General features: G+C 41.1%; 1 protein-coding gene across 1 annotated transcript in view; it reads right to left on the bottom strand.

Moving 5' to 3' along the window:
- Nucleotides 1–614: 614 nt before the first annotated feature.
- Nucleotides 615–16,712, bottom strand: part of LOC131239542 (beta-galactosidase 9) — a 73,378-nt gene continuing 57,280 nt past the window's right edge. Inside the window, exons 14-19 of the mRNA XM_058237300.1 lie at nt 10,711–10,808; nt 9,326–9,436; nt 7,197–7,307; nt 5,092–5,300; nt 1,299–1,647; nt 615–910 (exon numbers count right to left, since the gene is read on the bottom strand). Of these exons, the coding sequence (XP_058093283.1) occupies nt 773–910; nt 1,299–1,647; nt 5,092–5,300; nt 7,197–7,307; nt 9,326–9,436; nt 10,711–10,808 (1,016 nt within the window). The 3' untranslated portion in view covers nt 615–772. The remainder of the gene's footprint in view (nt 911–1,298; nt 1,648–5,091; nt 5,301–7,196; nt 7,308–9,325; nt 9,437–10,710; nt 10,809–16,712) is intronic.

Below are 16,712 nucleotides of genomic sequence, written 5' to 3'. Positions count from 1 at the left end.
GGTGAATGTTGAAGCCAGGCAGCAATAGTCAGTTGTTGAAGTTTTGCAAGCAATCAGAAAAATCCAACCACTGATAAGCTGGGACATAAGCTAAAACCACCAAATACAGATAACACTATTCCCTTTGAAACTGAAATGAAATTCCCTCCCTCCCTCCCTCTCTGCAGCGTTGTTATCCTACATAAGTTCTTGAATCCCTCTGCAAGGATCTGAAGCAACGTCAACTGAAACATTCCCCACCTTCTCAACCTCCAGCCCTACCTGTTAGACCACTCTTACAATCATACTCTCCAATTCCTCAGTCTCATCCAGCCTCTATGAAGAGAGATTCAGGGCCACAAGTGCTGTGTCCCAATGAACGACCATGCTGCAGATTTTGTAGTGCATTTTGTATTGGATATGCAGCTAGAGTTTGATTATGCGACATCACTAGACATGTGACCCATGTCTTTGATCATATCAAGCCCCAAAAATCATTTTGATCCAATGTGTCCATTTGCAGTCTCTTGACAAGGACCTTATGATTAGAGGATTATCCCATCAGGATTTCAGGATAACGGGCAATCAAAGGTGGGACACGCCACCCCACTGGACCATTCCCTAATGCATGTGGCTGGGATGAACTTGCACTTGGATTTACAAGAGAAATTGACGAAGAGAATTTCCACAGCATAAAGAACAATAAAGGTGTTTTTTTTTTTTTTTGCATGCTTGTTATTTTATGCATTCAAGTAATTAAACCAGACAAGCTATTGCCCCTCTGGCATCTTATTCATAACCAAGCAGCATTCATAGCAGAAGATGACTGGCATTTGGCCTCGACTGCTAACGTCTTAGCAACTCTCTGACATGGGTCTCCAAATATCTTGTTTGACACGCGGATAGTGCACTCGTTTCTTCCTTGACAAGCCTGAAGACAAGAATTCCATTCCATCAATGAAATCAACATGTATTGATGGAGGTTATGCTAAGCTTACCTGCACCTCCAAACTTGGCAACCTGTGTGTGGGCCATCTGAGAAATGCATCGGGCGTACTCCAGAGTGTAGATGACCTGGTTGGGTGGTCTAGATGACAGGTTTATCAACTTTCAGAAGGGCCACACTTAAGATGCAAACATTGGGCGATTTTAGTGACGAATTGCCAACAGATGGCCCACCTGATGTTGGAACCAGCCTGATGTTTGGGCTAGATCATCTAAATGGAAGGAGCCACCTGATGCACAGATTGTATGACACACCCCAGGTTGCCACCTAGCAAAACTGTCACCAAAAGACATCGAGACCGAATAATACATACCTCAGACACAACAGATAGTGAAGTGGGTGCATGACACTTCCCCTGAGAGAACTCTTGGCAGCCACCTTGAGGAGTTCCATAGCTAGCAAATGTTACGGAAGAGATTATCTGCCCATCATCACACCGCAAGTGCATTTCGGGCGGCAAGTCACTGATCGAACGTTTTCTATTCACAATATCCGGATGTGACCAGAGGTGAAGTGGTGGATAGTGAGACTCCGAAACTTGAGCACAGATTGTAGTGGTGGAGTGCAACAGGATCGATATTTCTAATGGGTTTCCTCCTGTTTCCTCAAAGAGTACAAGTAGATTGTTGGATGGCCGTAACCATGCTCTTGGAATATGATACCTGGAAGTTTTCTTAATGAATATTAGCTATACTGTAACGATGTCCATTTAAACACCTAAATCAGAAATGGAAGAATTTGTAAAAAGCAACTATTTTCATCTCAGTAAAGAAAAAATAATATTGACTGCAAGACTAGTAAAGAAGGGCAGACAATTCAGAATACCAGTTTTCTTCAATGCTCGAGTCTGCCATTATGCACAGGTGGAGCCCACGTCTCAGTGATCCAGACTGTTCATATCTGGAGCCCCACCATGGTTTGGATATGGACATCTTCCATTGAACAACCCTGGCCTTAAAATTGGGCTTTTTTCCACTGCATAAAGACCACTGGCGAAACAGGATTTGTAAAGTCGATGCCAAATAGCTGGACAAAGCTGCAATTATGATAGATGCGGACCACTGATGCTTTTGTATTTTAACCATCCACTTGCAGGCCAGCAATCAGATGGACAGGATCATCTGCCATGGCTCATCCACAAGGGCCCCACCATATGAATGGTCTAGACCACTGAAAGGTAGATCCACATATATGGAAGGCTGGTCCAAACTGAACTACTGCTAGTTAAGACGGAATTATATCTTCCCTTTTCTAAATATGGCCGGTGTCTTTGGCGGGAACCATAAAGCTACTTCCTTCATTACATGGCAGGGTTGGGGTATGGCTGCAATGATGATTGATAAAGACCACTGACACTTTTGTATTTTAACAATACATTTGCATGCCAACAATCAGATGGACAGGATCATCCAACATGGCTGATCCACAATGGGGCCTACCAGATGAAAGATCTAGACAACTGAAAAGTGGGCCCACATTATGGAGGCTGGCCCAGACTGAAGCACTGCTAGTTCAGAAAGAGCAATCTATCTTCCCTATTCTAAATACAGCTAGTCTCTTCAGCATGTGCTACAGGACCTGGTAAGCTACTTCCTTCAAAACCAGGCAGGCATGGGTAAGTTCATGCAGGCTGCTCTCGAACATATACCAACTATATGCAATACGGTTTCATATAGGAATTGATATTGTAATTTATATATGATAACAAATGACGAAATGTTATACTATTATGTTAGAGACAGGCTTCGGTGCTCCTAGTTGCATCAATTTGCTTGGACAGTCCAATTGATCGATCTGAACTGTCCAATAAATTTAGAATACATTGCATGTGCTACCATGCAAAAATCACACTGATTGGCTGATCCAATCCATACTTGATTTGGTCTTATTTTCTATTGCCTTCTTTTTTCCAAACCATGGATGGGATGGTTATGATTGCCTAACAAAAATACTTCTTTCATAGGCAATCCATTATAGTCCTAACAAAAAGATGGATCAAATTATTACTTAGACCTATTTTTGCTTAAATGATCTTGGCCATCCATATTAAAGGCCATTCATCAAATGCTAAATATTTGTCAGAATAAAGTGATATTTTCTGGTAGCCCATGAATTATGCATTGGACCTAATGATTGGTCTAGATCAATTGCTTAGACTGCCTATGTATCCCAATGCAACTAGGAGCATTATCTAAGATCACTGGAGCACCTCTCATTATATCATATGTATGTTATTGCATAAATCAAAGTATAAATATCATCGTTCTAAATAAAAGGAATTACATTACAATTTACAATATAATCAACAGTAATAGTATAGAACCAAGATAATCACACTTTAGAATGGACAGTTAATGATAATTTGATGACAAAACGTAATCTGATGGTAAGATAATCAAGCTATAGAATGGAGGGTTAATGTCTTAATGATAATTCGTGAATGCATTTCTATGGCGAGATCCTCATTACAAGAATGGAGTACCTCCTGATGCACCCAGTATGTACAACTGAGGCCAATTATTTGTTGATCCAGACCATTGACCTGATTAACCCCACCTTGGATAGGATATATGCCAAAAATCTTCAGATTGAATTATCCTAGCAGTTCATTGAGTGGCCTTTTTTCAGAAATTTACTATATATTTTGTTAACCACTTATTTGTAGGCCGTTGATTGGAGGGTTAGGATCTTCCAATCTTCAAGATTTTTTGGACATCCCCATCCACGGTGCCCATGGTTTGGATCACTGAACCATGGACTCCACCTGTCTGAACAAGCACACTAGGAGACTTTTATGTCAGTGTACCAGGATAGTATAATTCCTCTCAAATTCCAGCAGATTGGGGTCAATATTGCTTGCACCTTCAGCTTTCTACCGCATATTATAGTTGAGAATGGAATTTCAATATCTATGCAAGGCTGAGTAACCACTGCAAATAGTTGCAAGTTACATAAGTAATAAGCCCACTTCCTAAAAGATACAGGTTCTTGAGTGTTAAAATATCACTATTAACTCTATGGCTGGCAAAAGGCTGGACCTGGGCTAGGAAAAATCAATATTTCAAATAGGCCCGGCCCAACCAGTGCAGAATCCAGGCCCGAACCAACCCCCATCCTACTCATTGCCAGGCCTATGAATCGCTTGAAATTGCTTCAAGCCATGGGTTCATGTAGAGTCCCACTTCAAGCTTGATGATTCTAACCATTCAATCTGTGGCTAAGAGGATGATCCATATTTATAGTAGGGAGTGTCTGACCAGGAGACCATTGGTATGGACCATTCCTCACGTGGCTCCCACCTTTGTTGTCAACTCCAACCAAAAAAAACACAAAGGGTTTGCCTAGGTTATCCCGATTGGCTAGAAAAATAGATGGTCCATAATTATAATAAAGAAGGTCCAATCATTGATGTGGACCATCCATAATGTGTGGCCCACCTTCAGTTGCCATCCATCTTAAAACTCACTTTGATATGAAAATCCTAACAATCCAATCAATTGTTAGGATAAATGAGCAGACCATGTTGATTCATAATAGAGAACATCCAATCATTAATCTGGACCGTCCATGATGTGGTGCCAAACCATGCTGATTTCTAATAGAGAATCCAATCATTAATCTGGATTGTCCATGATGTAGTGCCCATCTTTGATTGTCTGTCCATCTTAAAAGTCACTTCGACTGAATGATCTTAACCATCTGATCAATGGAAAATAGAAGGGGCCGTACTGATTATGACTGAGGACTTCTTGGAGAGGGAAGGAGGGAGGGTGAGCTGATGATATGATATGGGTGAGGAAAGATATTTGACAAGAGGGCGATACAGGTAACAAAGGTTTTCAGGACATCGTATTTATTGTTGGGAAAAGGAGTGTTTCAAATAACAAAGACTGCCATCCAGCTAAGTCACTCATTGCTTGGTCATATTTTTCATTTTAAAATAACACATAAAACATTGCTCATTGCTTTAACAGTGACAAATGACCGACTCAATTACATGTTAGTGTTGCCTATCAAACTTGTAAAGGATACATCAGGAAAACAGAACAGAGAATGCAATAAACTGACACTAAAACCTTCATTATTTAAGCAGGTCATATACATACCAGCGTTGAGTAGTTTCCCCACAGTTTGTTGTGCACTTGTCTGAGTTATATGCCCCACGATAATCACAAGTTTTCTGACATCCACCTTTTGGGGCAACCAGAGACCAGTATCTTCCGATGTTGTGGCCATTGACCCAGGCCTGACCCTTCCCCATGCTTCCCAAATCAAGTGCAACAGGATCTTTACCACTAGGGGCATCAAAGAATGTCTGCAAGCAATGCTCAGATAATGTATAGGTAAATCTGAGAATAATAATATCATATCTAATGTTAAAATTTTGTATAAGGCTAGCAGATTCGGACACCAGATTGACATTATTATATTAAAACCATCCAAATATTGTGTAGCATCACCTAAATACATAAAGAAACTCACGACCAGGATCAAGATAAAAACTAGCCAATTTAGATAGAGAGCTGCCCTACTCCTCAAATGAGCCAAGATTTTGACAGATCTGATAATTAGACAAGGGGCAAGATCTCCTTGAATCTATCTGATCCTGAAATCCAGGACCTTCTCCTCTTCTGCTTGCAGGGTCAGTTCCCATCTTCAGGAGATGCTGATTCAAGAGTCTGGCCAGTGGCTTCTTTGGGGGTCATTTCGGTTCAGTCCTTCTACAATCTCATCTCTGCCTGGCCCTCAGCCTCTTGTTGCCACATGGAGCGGTCTGGTCCTACGGTGCTCCTCCTAAGGTGGCTGAGTCTACTTGGCTTGTAGGCAGGAATAGAGTCCTAACTATAGACAATCTGAGGAAAAGAGGGATGTGTCTCGCGAATCTTTGCCTGCTCTGTTTAAGAGATGCAGAGTCTGTTAATCATCTCTTCATCCATTGCACTCTCAATGTTTTTCACCATGCTGCCAGAGTCCATTGACAGCTTTTTCCAAATCTGGCATGCTGATTCTGGAGGGAGGCTTGGGAAGAAAAAATGGAGAATTCTTCTCCTCGCCATTCTCTGGGCTGTTTGGAATGAAAGAAACCTCCAATGCTTCCGGAACAAGAGTGTCTCCTCGGCTGGGGTTCTCAACAGGGTGGTCCTATTCTTCAGAGACTAGGCCCCTTAGAATCCCGTGTGTTTTAGGTTCTTGGTCTTTGGATTTCCCCGGGCATGGGTCTGGGTTTGTTGAATTTTAGTCCTTGCCTTTTTTCTGTTCTTTTGTTTTTGTTTTCCTTACGTTTTTCTTTGCTTTGGCTCTGTTTTTTTTTTTTTTTTTCCTGTTTGTCTTTAAAAAAAAATTCACCTATCAAAAAAAAAAAAAAAGAGGAGCAAGAAACAACATCGCATCTGAATTTGTCATTTCTAGGAATTTAGAAACAGGAAGTCTAGTGGACTTTAGGTCAAAAGGGAATCACAAAAGATAACATGGTAAGGATTTCGCCCCATAACCTAACAACTCCACAGCCAACCATTGATTATCTGCATTCATTGCTCCATCATATTGCCACTGACTAGCTAAGTTGATGAGGACTATTCCAAAAAGGATGAAGCTTGGGAGCGCAAAACTTGCTCGAAGAGGATGGTTCCCTTCAGGTACAGATGATGAGAAATTCAACATATTAGTGTGAATCTAAAGGTCATGGCATTCCATGCAGAGAAACCTCAAGAACAGAGAGGTACTAATGGAGAAAAGACATGTATATCAGTGAAGGTGATGGATTTTCAAAAAGCAGAAACATAAACTTCTAAAAACCCAGAGGTGCGATACCAAAAGTATCAGCCTTTATTACAGCGGATATTATCAATATCGTATTCATTGCATTCAATGTACATGTTACCCACCAAATAAGAGGACCGCCCTATTTTTGGGCCTTTGAATCTACATGGGAGGCCCCATATGATGAGTGGCTTGGATCTTGCACGTGTGAAACATTGACACGTGTTGACACAATCACATGACAGAGTCCACACATTAAGTTGTGTCCACATTAAACTTGTATAAATGAATTTATCTTGTATTGTGATGGGCAAAGATAAGCAAAGACAAATCCTGCTTAAGTTTTTGTATTTGGACTCCACCTTTTGATGTTAAATTTTTTTTTTTCTTCGAATAATGATGTTTAAAAGTAGTTATGTAAGGGACCCTCTAAAAGAAACATTGGAGTTACCTTGTACCATGTAAAGGAAGTTGATATTGAATCCTGTTGCAAATCAATCCAAACGGCACTATCATGCTCTTCCAGAGAATATATTTTCATGAACTCACCCTTAAGCCCAACCTACAAGCAAGACAAGACAATTCAGTAAGTACCTCACCCTCTACCATTCCATAGAATAAGTAAATATCATGCTAGCACTAGGGGTGTATTTGGAACTGGCAAACATAATACTCCAAAGAGGAACTGCCAAACATAATACTGCAGAATCAGCCAATCCCACGATGATTATTTTTTATTGGTCTCTTGCCTTGAAGTTTACAAGTGAAAAACAAGAACTCTGCAAAATTGAAGCATCGAATACAGCTACACATAAATAGGCTGCCCATACCTGCCCTTCATGTATACTCTTACAATCTATGCACATGTCAATAGGTCTTGCAACCAGAAGCTCTTAATGAAATCTAAAGAATGTATATTCATCACTACAGTGTCCACCAAAAAGGAAACAACTGCTTAAAATTGCTACTTGCAGAATTAACTAAAGCCCAGAATGAATGTTCTACTGAAACTCATCTCTAACAACTGTCTGTGCTCAGAAGGTGACTTCTGAAGTGAAGGCAAAGTCACAAAGTGGTTGATCCTAGCAATATTTGGTGACACATGATTCAGCCAAGCCACTGGAACAAATGATTCTTCAGACATTCACTAATCAACACGGCCCATGTTGTTAATGGACTGCATATTCTTGCTACTAATACACCTGAGATTTCATCATTTCCCAAGAAAGGCAGCAAGTTGGCGCCTAGAAATATGATGCAGGACCTGAAATTAAATATTACATGCAAGATTTCAAGCTTTAGATCATACAAATTTTAAACAATCACAAAATTCCACGTCCCACATACGATCAAACATTCAACAAGGGGAATCTACGGGGGTCCAAGCCTACACACGTTTAGGGCTGGATCAAATAAAATTATAAACCAAACAATGCCCAAAGGAGTGTAAGATTCATCTACTCTTGCAAAAGATTGTTCCCCAATTCAAGAGATTCACAATGTTTCAATTCGGGGAAAGTCTAGGGTTTGCAAAAGTTGGAAAAACTTAAAATTTGGGATTATCTAGGGTTAGGGTTAGGGATTTAAGGCGAGAGAGGAGTGAAATAGGGGAGAGAGAATAACCTGAGACAGTCCACACGTGTGGACAGCAGCCCAGCCCAGACGCACGTGCGTGGGTTCCTGTCCGCACGTGTGTGGGGCTTACGAAACTGGAAATGGCTAGCTAGGGGTTGGTCGGCTAGGGGAGGTCCACCCTCACGCCAAGTTTCACGTCAATCCGCGGTCCAATGTGTGTGTGGTGTTCTGCTGAAGTTTCGGCCCCCTGGTGGGTCAGAATCTGAAAATCTGCTGTAGAGGAGAATTTGGGTGCAAAGAAAAGATAAATCTGAAGATGGGAAGGCTGTGGGAGATGATGGATGTGGGGTGTAGGAGGTAGGGACGATTTGGGATGGTTGTGGCTTCGCACCACGATAGTTAGCCCTTCAAGGAAGTGAGGGTTTCACACCCAATTAGCTTCTTCAACTCCGAGGAAGGAGAAAAAAAAAAACAGAATTTTATTCATAAACTTCAATGGAAAAAAAAAAAAAAAAAACCTACATGGGGTTGCCTATTTATAAGAAAACCCTAAACCTCAAAAGCCGCGCCATGTGCACACACTATTACTTAGAGACGAAGTAACAAAAATAACAACTACTCAACGCAATCAAAACCGTTCATGATGTTTCTAATAACGATAATAACCAAAACTCAAAATTCTAGAACATTTAGGGTAGTGGGCCACGATCATGAGATCCAATGGTGGAATCCCTATGACGATCGGGTCCACTCCAATGCTCCATAACATGACCCCCTAACTAAGAAGTCATCCATAGATGTTATTGTCGAACCAGATCGATAGTGGGGCCTTCCTCCTCCTTGAGTACATGCGTAGAGTTGGGGGCGTGCGCGTGCGCATGATGTCCCCATCAAAATATATAAATACAAAGTTGCATTTTTGGGATGCAAGAACCAAAGCATCAAATAAAATACTTGACTCTAGCATATAAATGAAATATTTAAGCCACATAAATGAAGATGCACCTGATATGACCAAAGTGACATAGAAAGGTCGATTTCCCCGCTTTTCAAGCCAGTCAGTTTAACTTGGCCTTTAAATCCTGCCCCATCTTTCTCGAGGAAAGCACCATAGTTCTGTGTATCAAAATGAAACAATATAACAGAAAATGTGAATTAAAATAACACTCCATTTCTATAATCACGCACCACAAATTTGAAAATCAGGCAGTAAAAAGGATGAAAGAAGGGAATCAGGTGTAAACTTATAGCATCCTAGCTAAAGTTACTCTAGGAGCAACTAAGCAGCTGTTAATGTATACATTAAAAAACTGTTGAGGCAGCAGAAGTGGTTAGAATCTGTTAGTAACCAACAAAGAGAGGAACATGGAAAACACCAGTTGACTTGCTATTCAAGAAGAAATAGGGAACATATTGACCCACAACCCGAACCCCCATATTCAGATCTTGCGTAACAATAGATCTAAATCTTGTCTGTGAACAAAATAGGGAATAGAAGATCTTGCGTAACAATAGATCTAAATCTTGTCTGTGAACAAAATAGGGAATAGAAGGGCAGCATCTATATCTTGCACATCCCTAGGTCTGAACTAGTGGATTACAGAATTTGGAATAGGAATCCAATTTCATCTGTGTGCATTGGCTTCTATTGAGGAACTACCGATTTGATCTTTAAGCAAGTTGGCCAATACACAAGGATGAAATCGAAATCCTTTCCCAGATTTTGTAATGCACTAGTTCAGATGCAGAGTATGTGTAAGATATAGATAATCTAAACCGTACTTTGCACACAGATGAGATTTAGATCTATAATTACACAAGAATTGAATGTGGGTTCAGGTCGTATGCCAGTATTTTCCCTCCTTTCTTCTTGAATAATTCAAAGGGTTAGGGTACAGAGTTGCACAGGAAGATGGCAGGCTTAGGGAATAGTTTAGGGTAGACTTAAATGTTGGATTTGTGCAGGCCTAGAGTAAGGGTTCTTGGGTTGACAGGAATTCAGATGGTTGAAACAATGAGTGTAAGAGAGATTTTGGGTCAATGAGTATAAGGTGTCAACTAGGTGAATCTTTGTATTGAGACCACATTCCTTCTACCAACACAATATATCTTTTCCTTTTACAACAAAATTTTCTCATACAGAAAAAGGGACTCGGATTGCATAGTGTAGAACACAGAGCGACTAATATGGACAGCATGAATGCTAGATTGTTTTAGTTCCAACAATCAAACAAACTTACTCTATGGATTTGGAGATGCTCAAAATAATTCACTTTGAAGGCTTCATGGGTTATAAATATAACAAAGTTTTCTATCAAATAATAGCAAGCAGCTGACATGATAAAAAGAAGAAGAAGAAGAAGAAGAATAAGTTTTTTAACGAAGACTACCTGCAAGCCCACAGTCGCAGACAAGATAGCTAGTTCATTGTATCCTTGAACCAATTGAACTGGCTGCTCGACCGGAACCCAACGGCCAACCACACTGCCTTCATTTACATGAGACACATTAGCACCATGCAAAGGGACTTGATGGAACTAAGGAATATTTTTTTGTTAATTTATCAAATGTTATATGTACAGATGTCTGTGTGAATGAAAGATAAATATCTACACGACATCACTATACTAGAATTTTATGTTGCAAACTAACAGTTTGGGTGGATCAAGTACTATTTTTCTGTTGGCCAAGACATGCCAGAAAAAAAAATAAAAAAATTAAGGACTTTCCACTCAAACCTGCACATAAAATCCCAAACTACTCTCACCTCCCTCATAAAAGCAAAATTAACAACCCCTCCCTCCTCTATATTCAATATTAGTAAGACCCTTCTTAAATCCTTTAACACTCTTTTAAGTTGTGAAAGAATGTGAAGGGGATTGCCTGAACGAAGTTAAAGAGTTCTCTTCATGGCACAAACACCATTGTGGCACACTCGTTATGGATCCAAGCCATTTATCATGTGAGTTCCACCTTAGATGCATTGTAAAAATAAAAAAGTTGGTGCATTTATTAGTGTGATGAATATAGATTGCTCATCATTCTTCTTCTGCATCTTTCTCATTTACGTGGGCAGACAAGTGACCCTACCTGATTTTTGAGCTAGGCATGTTCACGGTGAACTTCGCCTAATGAATGGCCCCAATCTCATGCAGTCATGCATTGTGCTGAGATAAACTTTAAGAGCCATTCAATCGTGCTCTTACAACAATCCTGTGGGCATGGTTGTAAAAACTGAAAACAAGAACCGTAATGTACAAACTCTTGGCCAGTGCATCCTACAAACGGAACACCAGATTCTACAGTGCAACCTCTTAGTTCCACTTGTACGTACTGAGTGTTAAACCTCTTCATCCACCTCACAAGAAATAATGTGACCATGAGCCAAGTATTTGCACTGCAGCCTCAAGTTTTCAACTTATACGATGAGTAGCTCTGGCTTGTTGGCCTGATCAGCTCAGCTGTGTATGGACCCCAGCTAAAATAGCCTCCTCGAAGTAACAATCTTAGCCCTTGGGTTAGTTCTCTGACAACTGACATTCAATAAAAAGATAATAAAAAAGTGCATTATCAATTAGAAAATAGTTCAAAGTATGAGATGGCTTGGATTCTTAATATAGGAAAATTTGGTTTCGTAATATAGGAAATTTTTTTAGGATGGTCCAGCCACCCTGGGAACCATCATTTTTTTGGGGAAGGCAACAGCTTTATGAGCCGCTAACAGCGGAAAAGAATACAAAGGAAAAAACAAAAAGACAGCTACAATCCCAATAAGGCGATGATGACGCCTAAAGACCACTCCAGAACCCAATTGTAAGACCCGAGGCCTCGAAATCTGGTTCGTACACTGGATAGCCGTTGGCTGTAAGTCCATTGGCCTCGAGAATGTTTTGACTTGATCATAATGTTGTTCTGTTATCGAGCCGCAAGCCGTATTTCAACCCGATGTCCGAATTTTAATATACGGACTTAAAATTTAACAATATGAGAAATGACAACTATGTCCTTATTTTATCTGGCGGAGCCCCACTATCGAGTTTTCAAAATCCGTTAGGTCCGAGAGACTAACCGTTGTGAGCGTAGTTGAGTTACGGAATTATTGGTGAAAACGGCATGTCAATAGGACACCCGGATTGTAAGTTATGAATAGATATGTACATGTATATTTTGATAAAATAACTCATACATGTATATTTTGATAAAATAACTCAAATAACCTCAATTTTTTTAAAATCCTTGGAATGTTTCTTTCAAATCACTTAAATAACATTTTTTTTTAATTGCTACCATAAGCTTAAACTTCTCAAAATCATCACAAAACATCCCATAACCCTCCTTTTTAGACAAAAGCCAATTTAAAACCATTTTCAAGTCCATAAATATGAAAACCCTCTTGTAACATCCCATTTCCAGCACTCTCTTTCTTATTGAGTGTGAAGTTGAGAAGAAGGAGAAGAAGAAGAAAAGGAAATAGAAGCTGAGGTTGAGAGCCAATCCTCTGATAGTTACAGGTGAGTGCATCGATTAGGAGCACGCATATATGTGCGTTGGGGTTTCCTTGAAAACCCTATTGCTGAATTTTCTGATTTAGGGTTAGGTATTGCTGAATTTTCCTTGAAAGCCCTATAAAAGACTAGATTTTCTCATTTAGGGTTAGGTATTGCTGGATTTTCCTTGAAAGCCCTATAAAAGACTAGATTTTCTAATTTAGGGTTAGGTTATTGCTGGAATTTCTGATGTAGTTGGTTAACTTATTTCTGGATTTTCCTTCAAAGCCCTATAGAAGACTAACTTTTCTAATTTAAATTAGTTAGGTTATTGCTGAATTTTTTTAAGGTTATTGCTGGATTATCTAAGTTAGTTGAATAGGTTATTAATGGAAGATTAGATGATAGAGATGATTTAATTTTGTTTAAAGTCATACATTGATTAGGTTATTAATGGAAGATTAGATAATAGAGATGATTTAGTTTTGTTTAAAGCAGTGTTCGAGTTGTCGGTGTCGCTACAAGTTTCGCTGGCCGGAGATAAAGATATAATATCGTTATCGCCGATAATATCACCGATAACCGGAAATGCAGGGAAAAAGGGGGAAACATGGAGAAAATAGTGAAATTTTTCAGTGAAACTTCAGGACATGCCTAAATACATATATTTACATATTCAGGAATGAAAAATTTGCAAAAAGAATATATTAAATTAAAAGTTTTCATTTAATGGGGGCCAAAAAGCATGCGTTGTTCTAAGAAATCACTCAAATAGTAATCAAAATGAGTTTATATAATACAAATGCAAGCTTACAACAATTAAGACATGCAAAAGTAAATAAATTGAAAAAATACACATTTCTGGCCATGTTTCATCCCCACATAAAGTGACGAGGTGGCTCGTAATCATTGTCTGGATCCCATGGCAGTTGAGAGTAGTACTGTTGCCCAACATATTGGCAGTACTGTTCCCAAGTCATCCTCTGCTCGTACCAATTGAGGAGCTCTCTTATGTACCTCTGATAGTCATCCTCCCCAAACTGTATGAGTACGCCTAGACGTGGGAATTGCGTGACATACATCGATGGCATTTCCTAAGCAGGGTACTGAGGGAACAGATCAAGTCCAACCCCGACTCCTTAATAGTATTGCTGTCAATCGTACAAGTATCCCGAATATCCACCTATCAAAGGGTCATGACTCGAAGAACTATCTTCTGGCTGCCTGTACTCATGGGTAGATGAGCGTGAGTGAATGTCAGAGCTGTCGTGGCCATACCCATGATATCCCCCATGAGCATAAGGTAGGACAGAGGTGGAGCTCCCCCGATCTGAACTTATGTTCATATATGACAAGCTGCGTGTGAGGGCATCAGCCGCGGCGCGTCCGGCTTTCTTCTTGACGCTCGAACATATATGTGGGCTCCGATGCTCTCGCCCTTGATGGTGGACGAGATCCATGGTCCATATCCTGAGTGGCATGGTCAAAGCTTTGCTCCTCAGTGAACTAGCCAACGAATCGTTGGCTCTGAGCCGTCGTGTATCCCCCACCACTGCCACCCCTACCCCCACTAGTACCACCTATACTAGTGTCGGTGCCTCCTATACTAGTGTTGGTGCCTCCGTCTCCTCCCTCATCACCGTCGTCATCGTCATCCCCAGGACCAGCGTTGAGTGGGGGTTGAGTCTCATCATCATCATCACTCACTACGACTTGATGATGGGGTGGGGGCCGTGAAGATGCTTCCTCACCCTCATTGGAACATGCCGAACTCCTCACCAAAGGATCAAAGGAGTCTGTATCCGCATTCTGTTCGGATACTACCTGATCGACGTCGATACCTAGAGCTGCTGCTCCCTCGGCTACCTGTGGAGCAGGGCCTCCCCCCGCATCATCTAAATCAGCTGATTTGACGCACTCATAAAGTGGGTCCTCATCATTATCACCTATCTGTGCCATGTTACCTATAGACAACAGGTCCAGTGGGTCCTGATTTTCCTCCATGTCTCGATCTACCCGCAACTGCCTCTCTCTTAACTTCATATTGTAGTGGCAATAAACGAGCTTTTGCAGCTTCTCATATGCCAACCTGTTCCTCTTGCTGGTGTGTATGAGTGACCATGTGCTCCAATTCCTCTCACACGGTAAGGAAGATACAGTCTGTGCAAGAACACGGACTGCTAATAACTGCAGTGCGGGCGTGTCGACTCCATACATCGCCCACCACTCACCTATATATCCATAAGGAGCTTAGTTTAGTTTGAAGTTTAAATGAAAAATGCAATTACCTAATTATGTTGCCATACTTACATGGCATCATCGTTTCAGTCGATGCTTTTGCTAATGCGGATGAGAACGTACCCCTCGCATCCCTAAACCGCAATAACTGTAAACACGGATTCACAGGTCATTATTTTTAATCACCCATATTCTAGAGGCTATAAGGAAGAAAATTTATTGCATTACCTGGTTACCGAAATCTGCTTGCGCTGTTGATTCTGGGAACAATCGTTCGAACACCTCGTGGACAGCCATCGTCAAATTTTGATTCTCATGGAGCCGACGTTTGTAATGAAATTTGGGATTCAGATAGTATGCTGAAACCCAAATATTAGTTGCTCAGTTGTATTAACATGCAAACAGAAGTGATGCTTAAGGTACTCAGTTGTATTAAGAAACTTACCGGCTTGGTGGAGTGGATGCTCGAGGGTCCTGGTCCATCGATGATCGATGATACTGATCAACCACTGATACGAACTGGGGATTGCAGTCATTATTCCTTCTCTCATAATTCTCATAAGCTCATACATTGACCTCATCGAAGGCTACATCTCATTATCTACGGCTCGTAGGACCTTGTACATCAGATGCAGAAAGGAAACGACGTTGTGAACTTTTTCCCAGAAGGAATCGGAAAGCACTATCTTCGAACAGGTCTTTGCACCCTCGGTCTTCTTCTGATTCCACTCCATGTATTTCTCGGATCTGAACAAATTTCTCAGACCCACGCGGTGCCTATATAAGCTGTCGAGTGTAATGAAGTTCGTGGCGAACCGTGTCGTGCCTGGTCAAACGATGTCTCCTCCACAACACTCACGCATTGCAGCTAACAACCATAAGTGATTGTATATAAAGTTTGTCACTCTCCTCGCATCCTGGATAGTCTTCTTGACAGAATCCCTCTGGCCTTTCTCCTCGAGCATTAAATTAACGCAGTGTGCTGCACACGGGGTCCAATAGAGATTGAACTTCTTCATCAATTTCTTCCCCGCCTTAACGAACGCACTGCCATTGTCCGTCACAACTTGGACAACATTCTGAGACCCAACCTCTCTAATCACTCCTTTTAGGAGAGCATATATGTATTCGTGCTCTTTTATTTTGGCCGATGCATCAATGGATTTGAGGAAAACTGGTTGTCCTCTACAGTACACCATGAAATTAATAATGGACAATTTCGTGGGTCCCGTCCACCCGTCACACATGATTGTCACCCCGTACTGCTTCCAGTTTGGCTTGAGTCCACGTACCCAAGCTTGCATCTCCTCGTGCTCCCGATCGAGGTAGACGCCAAGAATCTCCTGTGGCATGGGAGGCTTCATGCCGGGCCCGGCACGCTGCACCTCCTCAATCATATTTTTAAAGTGAGGATTGGCTGCTGCATTTGCTAGTATATGGCTCAAGCTGAACCACCTAGATATAGCACCACCCACTTTCTCCCTGAGCCCCTTGCTCCACATATTTTTTAATCTTTTTTGATTAACACCTGCGATGGGTGCATCTGGGACACGAGCGCTTTGCATCCGTTGTATGACATGCCCGCTGCCTCCCTCAAAATGTCTGCTGCTCCCACCAGTCTCATGTCGGGACGTCCCAAACGACAGCCTACTCTCATCAATCCGTCT

The sequence above is a fragment of the Magnolia sinica genome, chromosome 3 (genome assembly GCF_029962835.1).
Source record: "Magnolia sinica isolate HGM2019 chromosome 3, MsV1, whole genome shotgun sequence".
Taxonomy (NCBI): Eukaryota; Viridiplantae; Streptophyta; class Magnoliopsida; order Magnoliales; family Magnoliaceae; genus Magnolia; species Magnolia sinica.
Note: the sequence above shows the minus strand (reverse complement) of the source record. Positions and strands in the feature narration are given on the sequence as shown.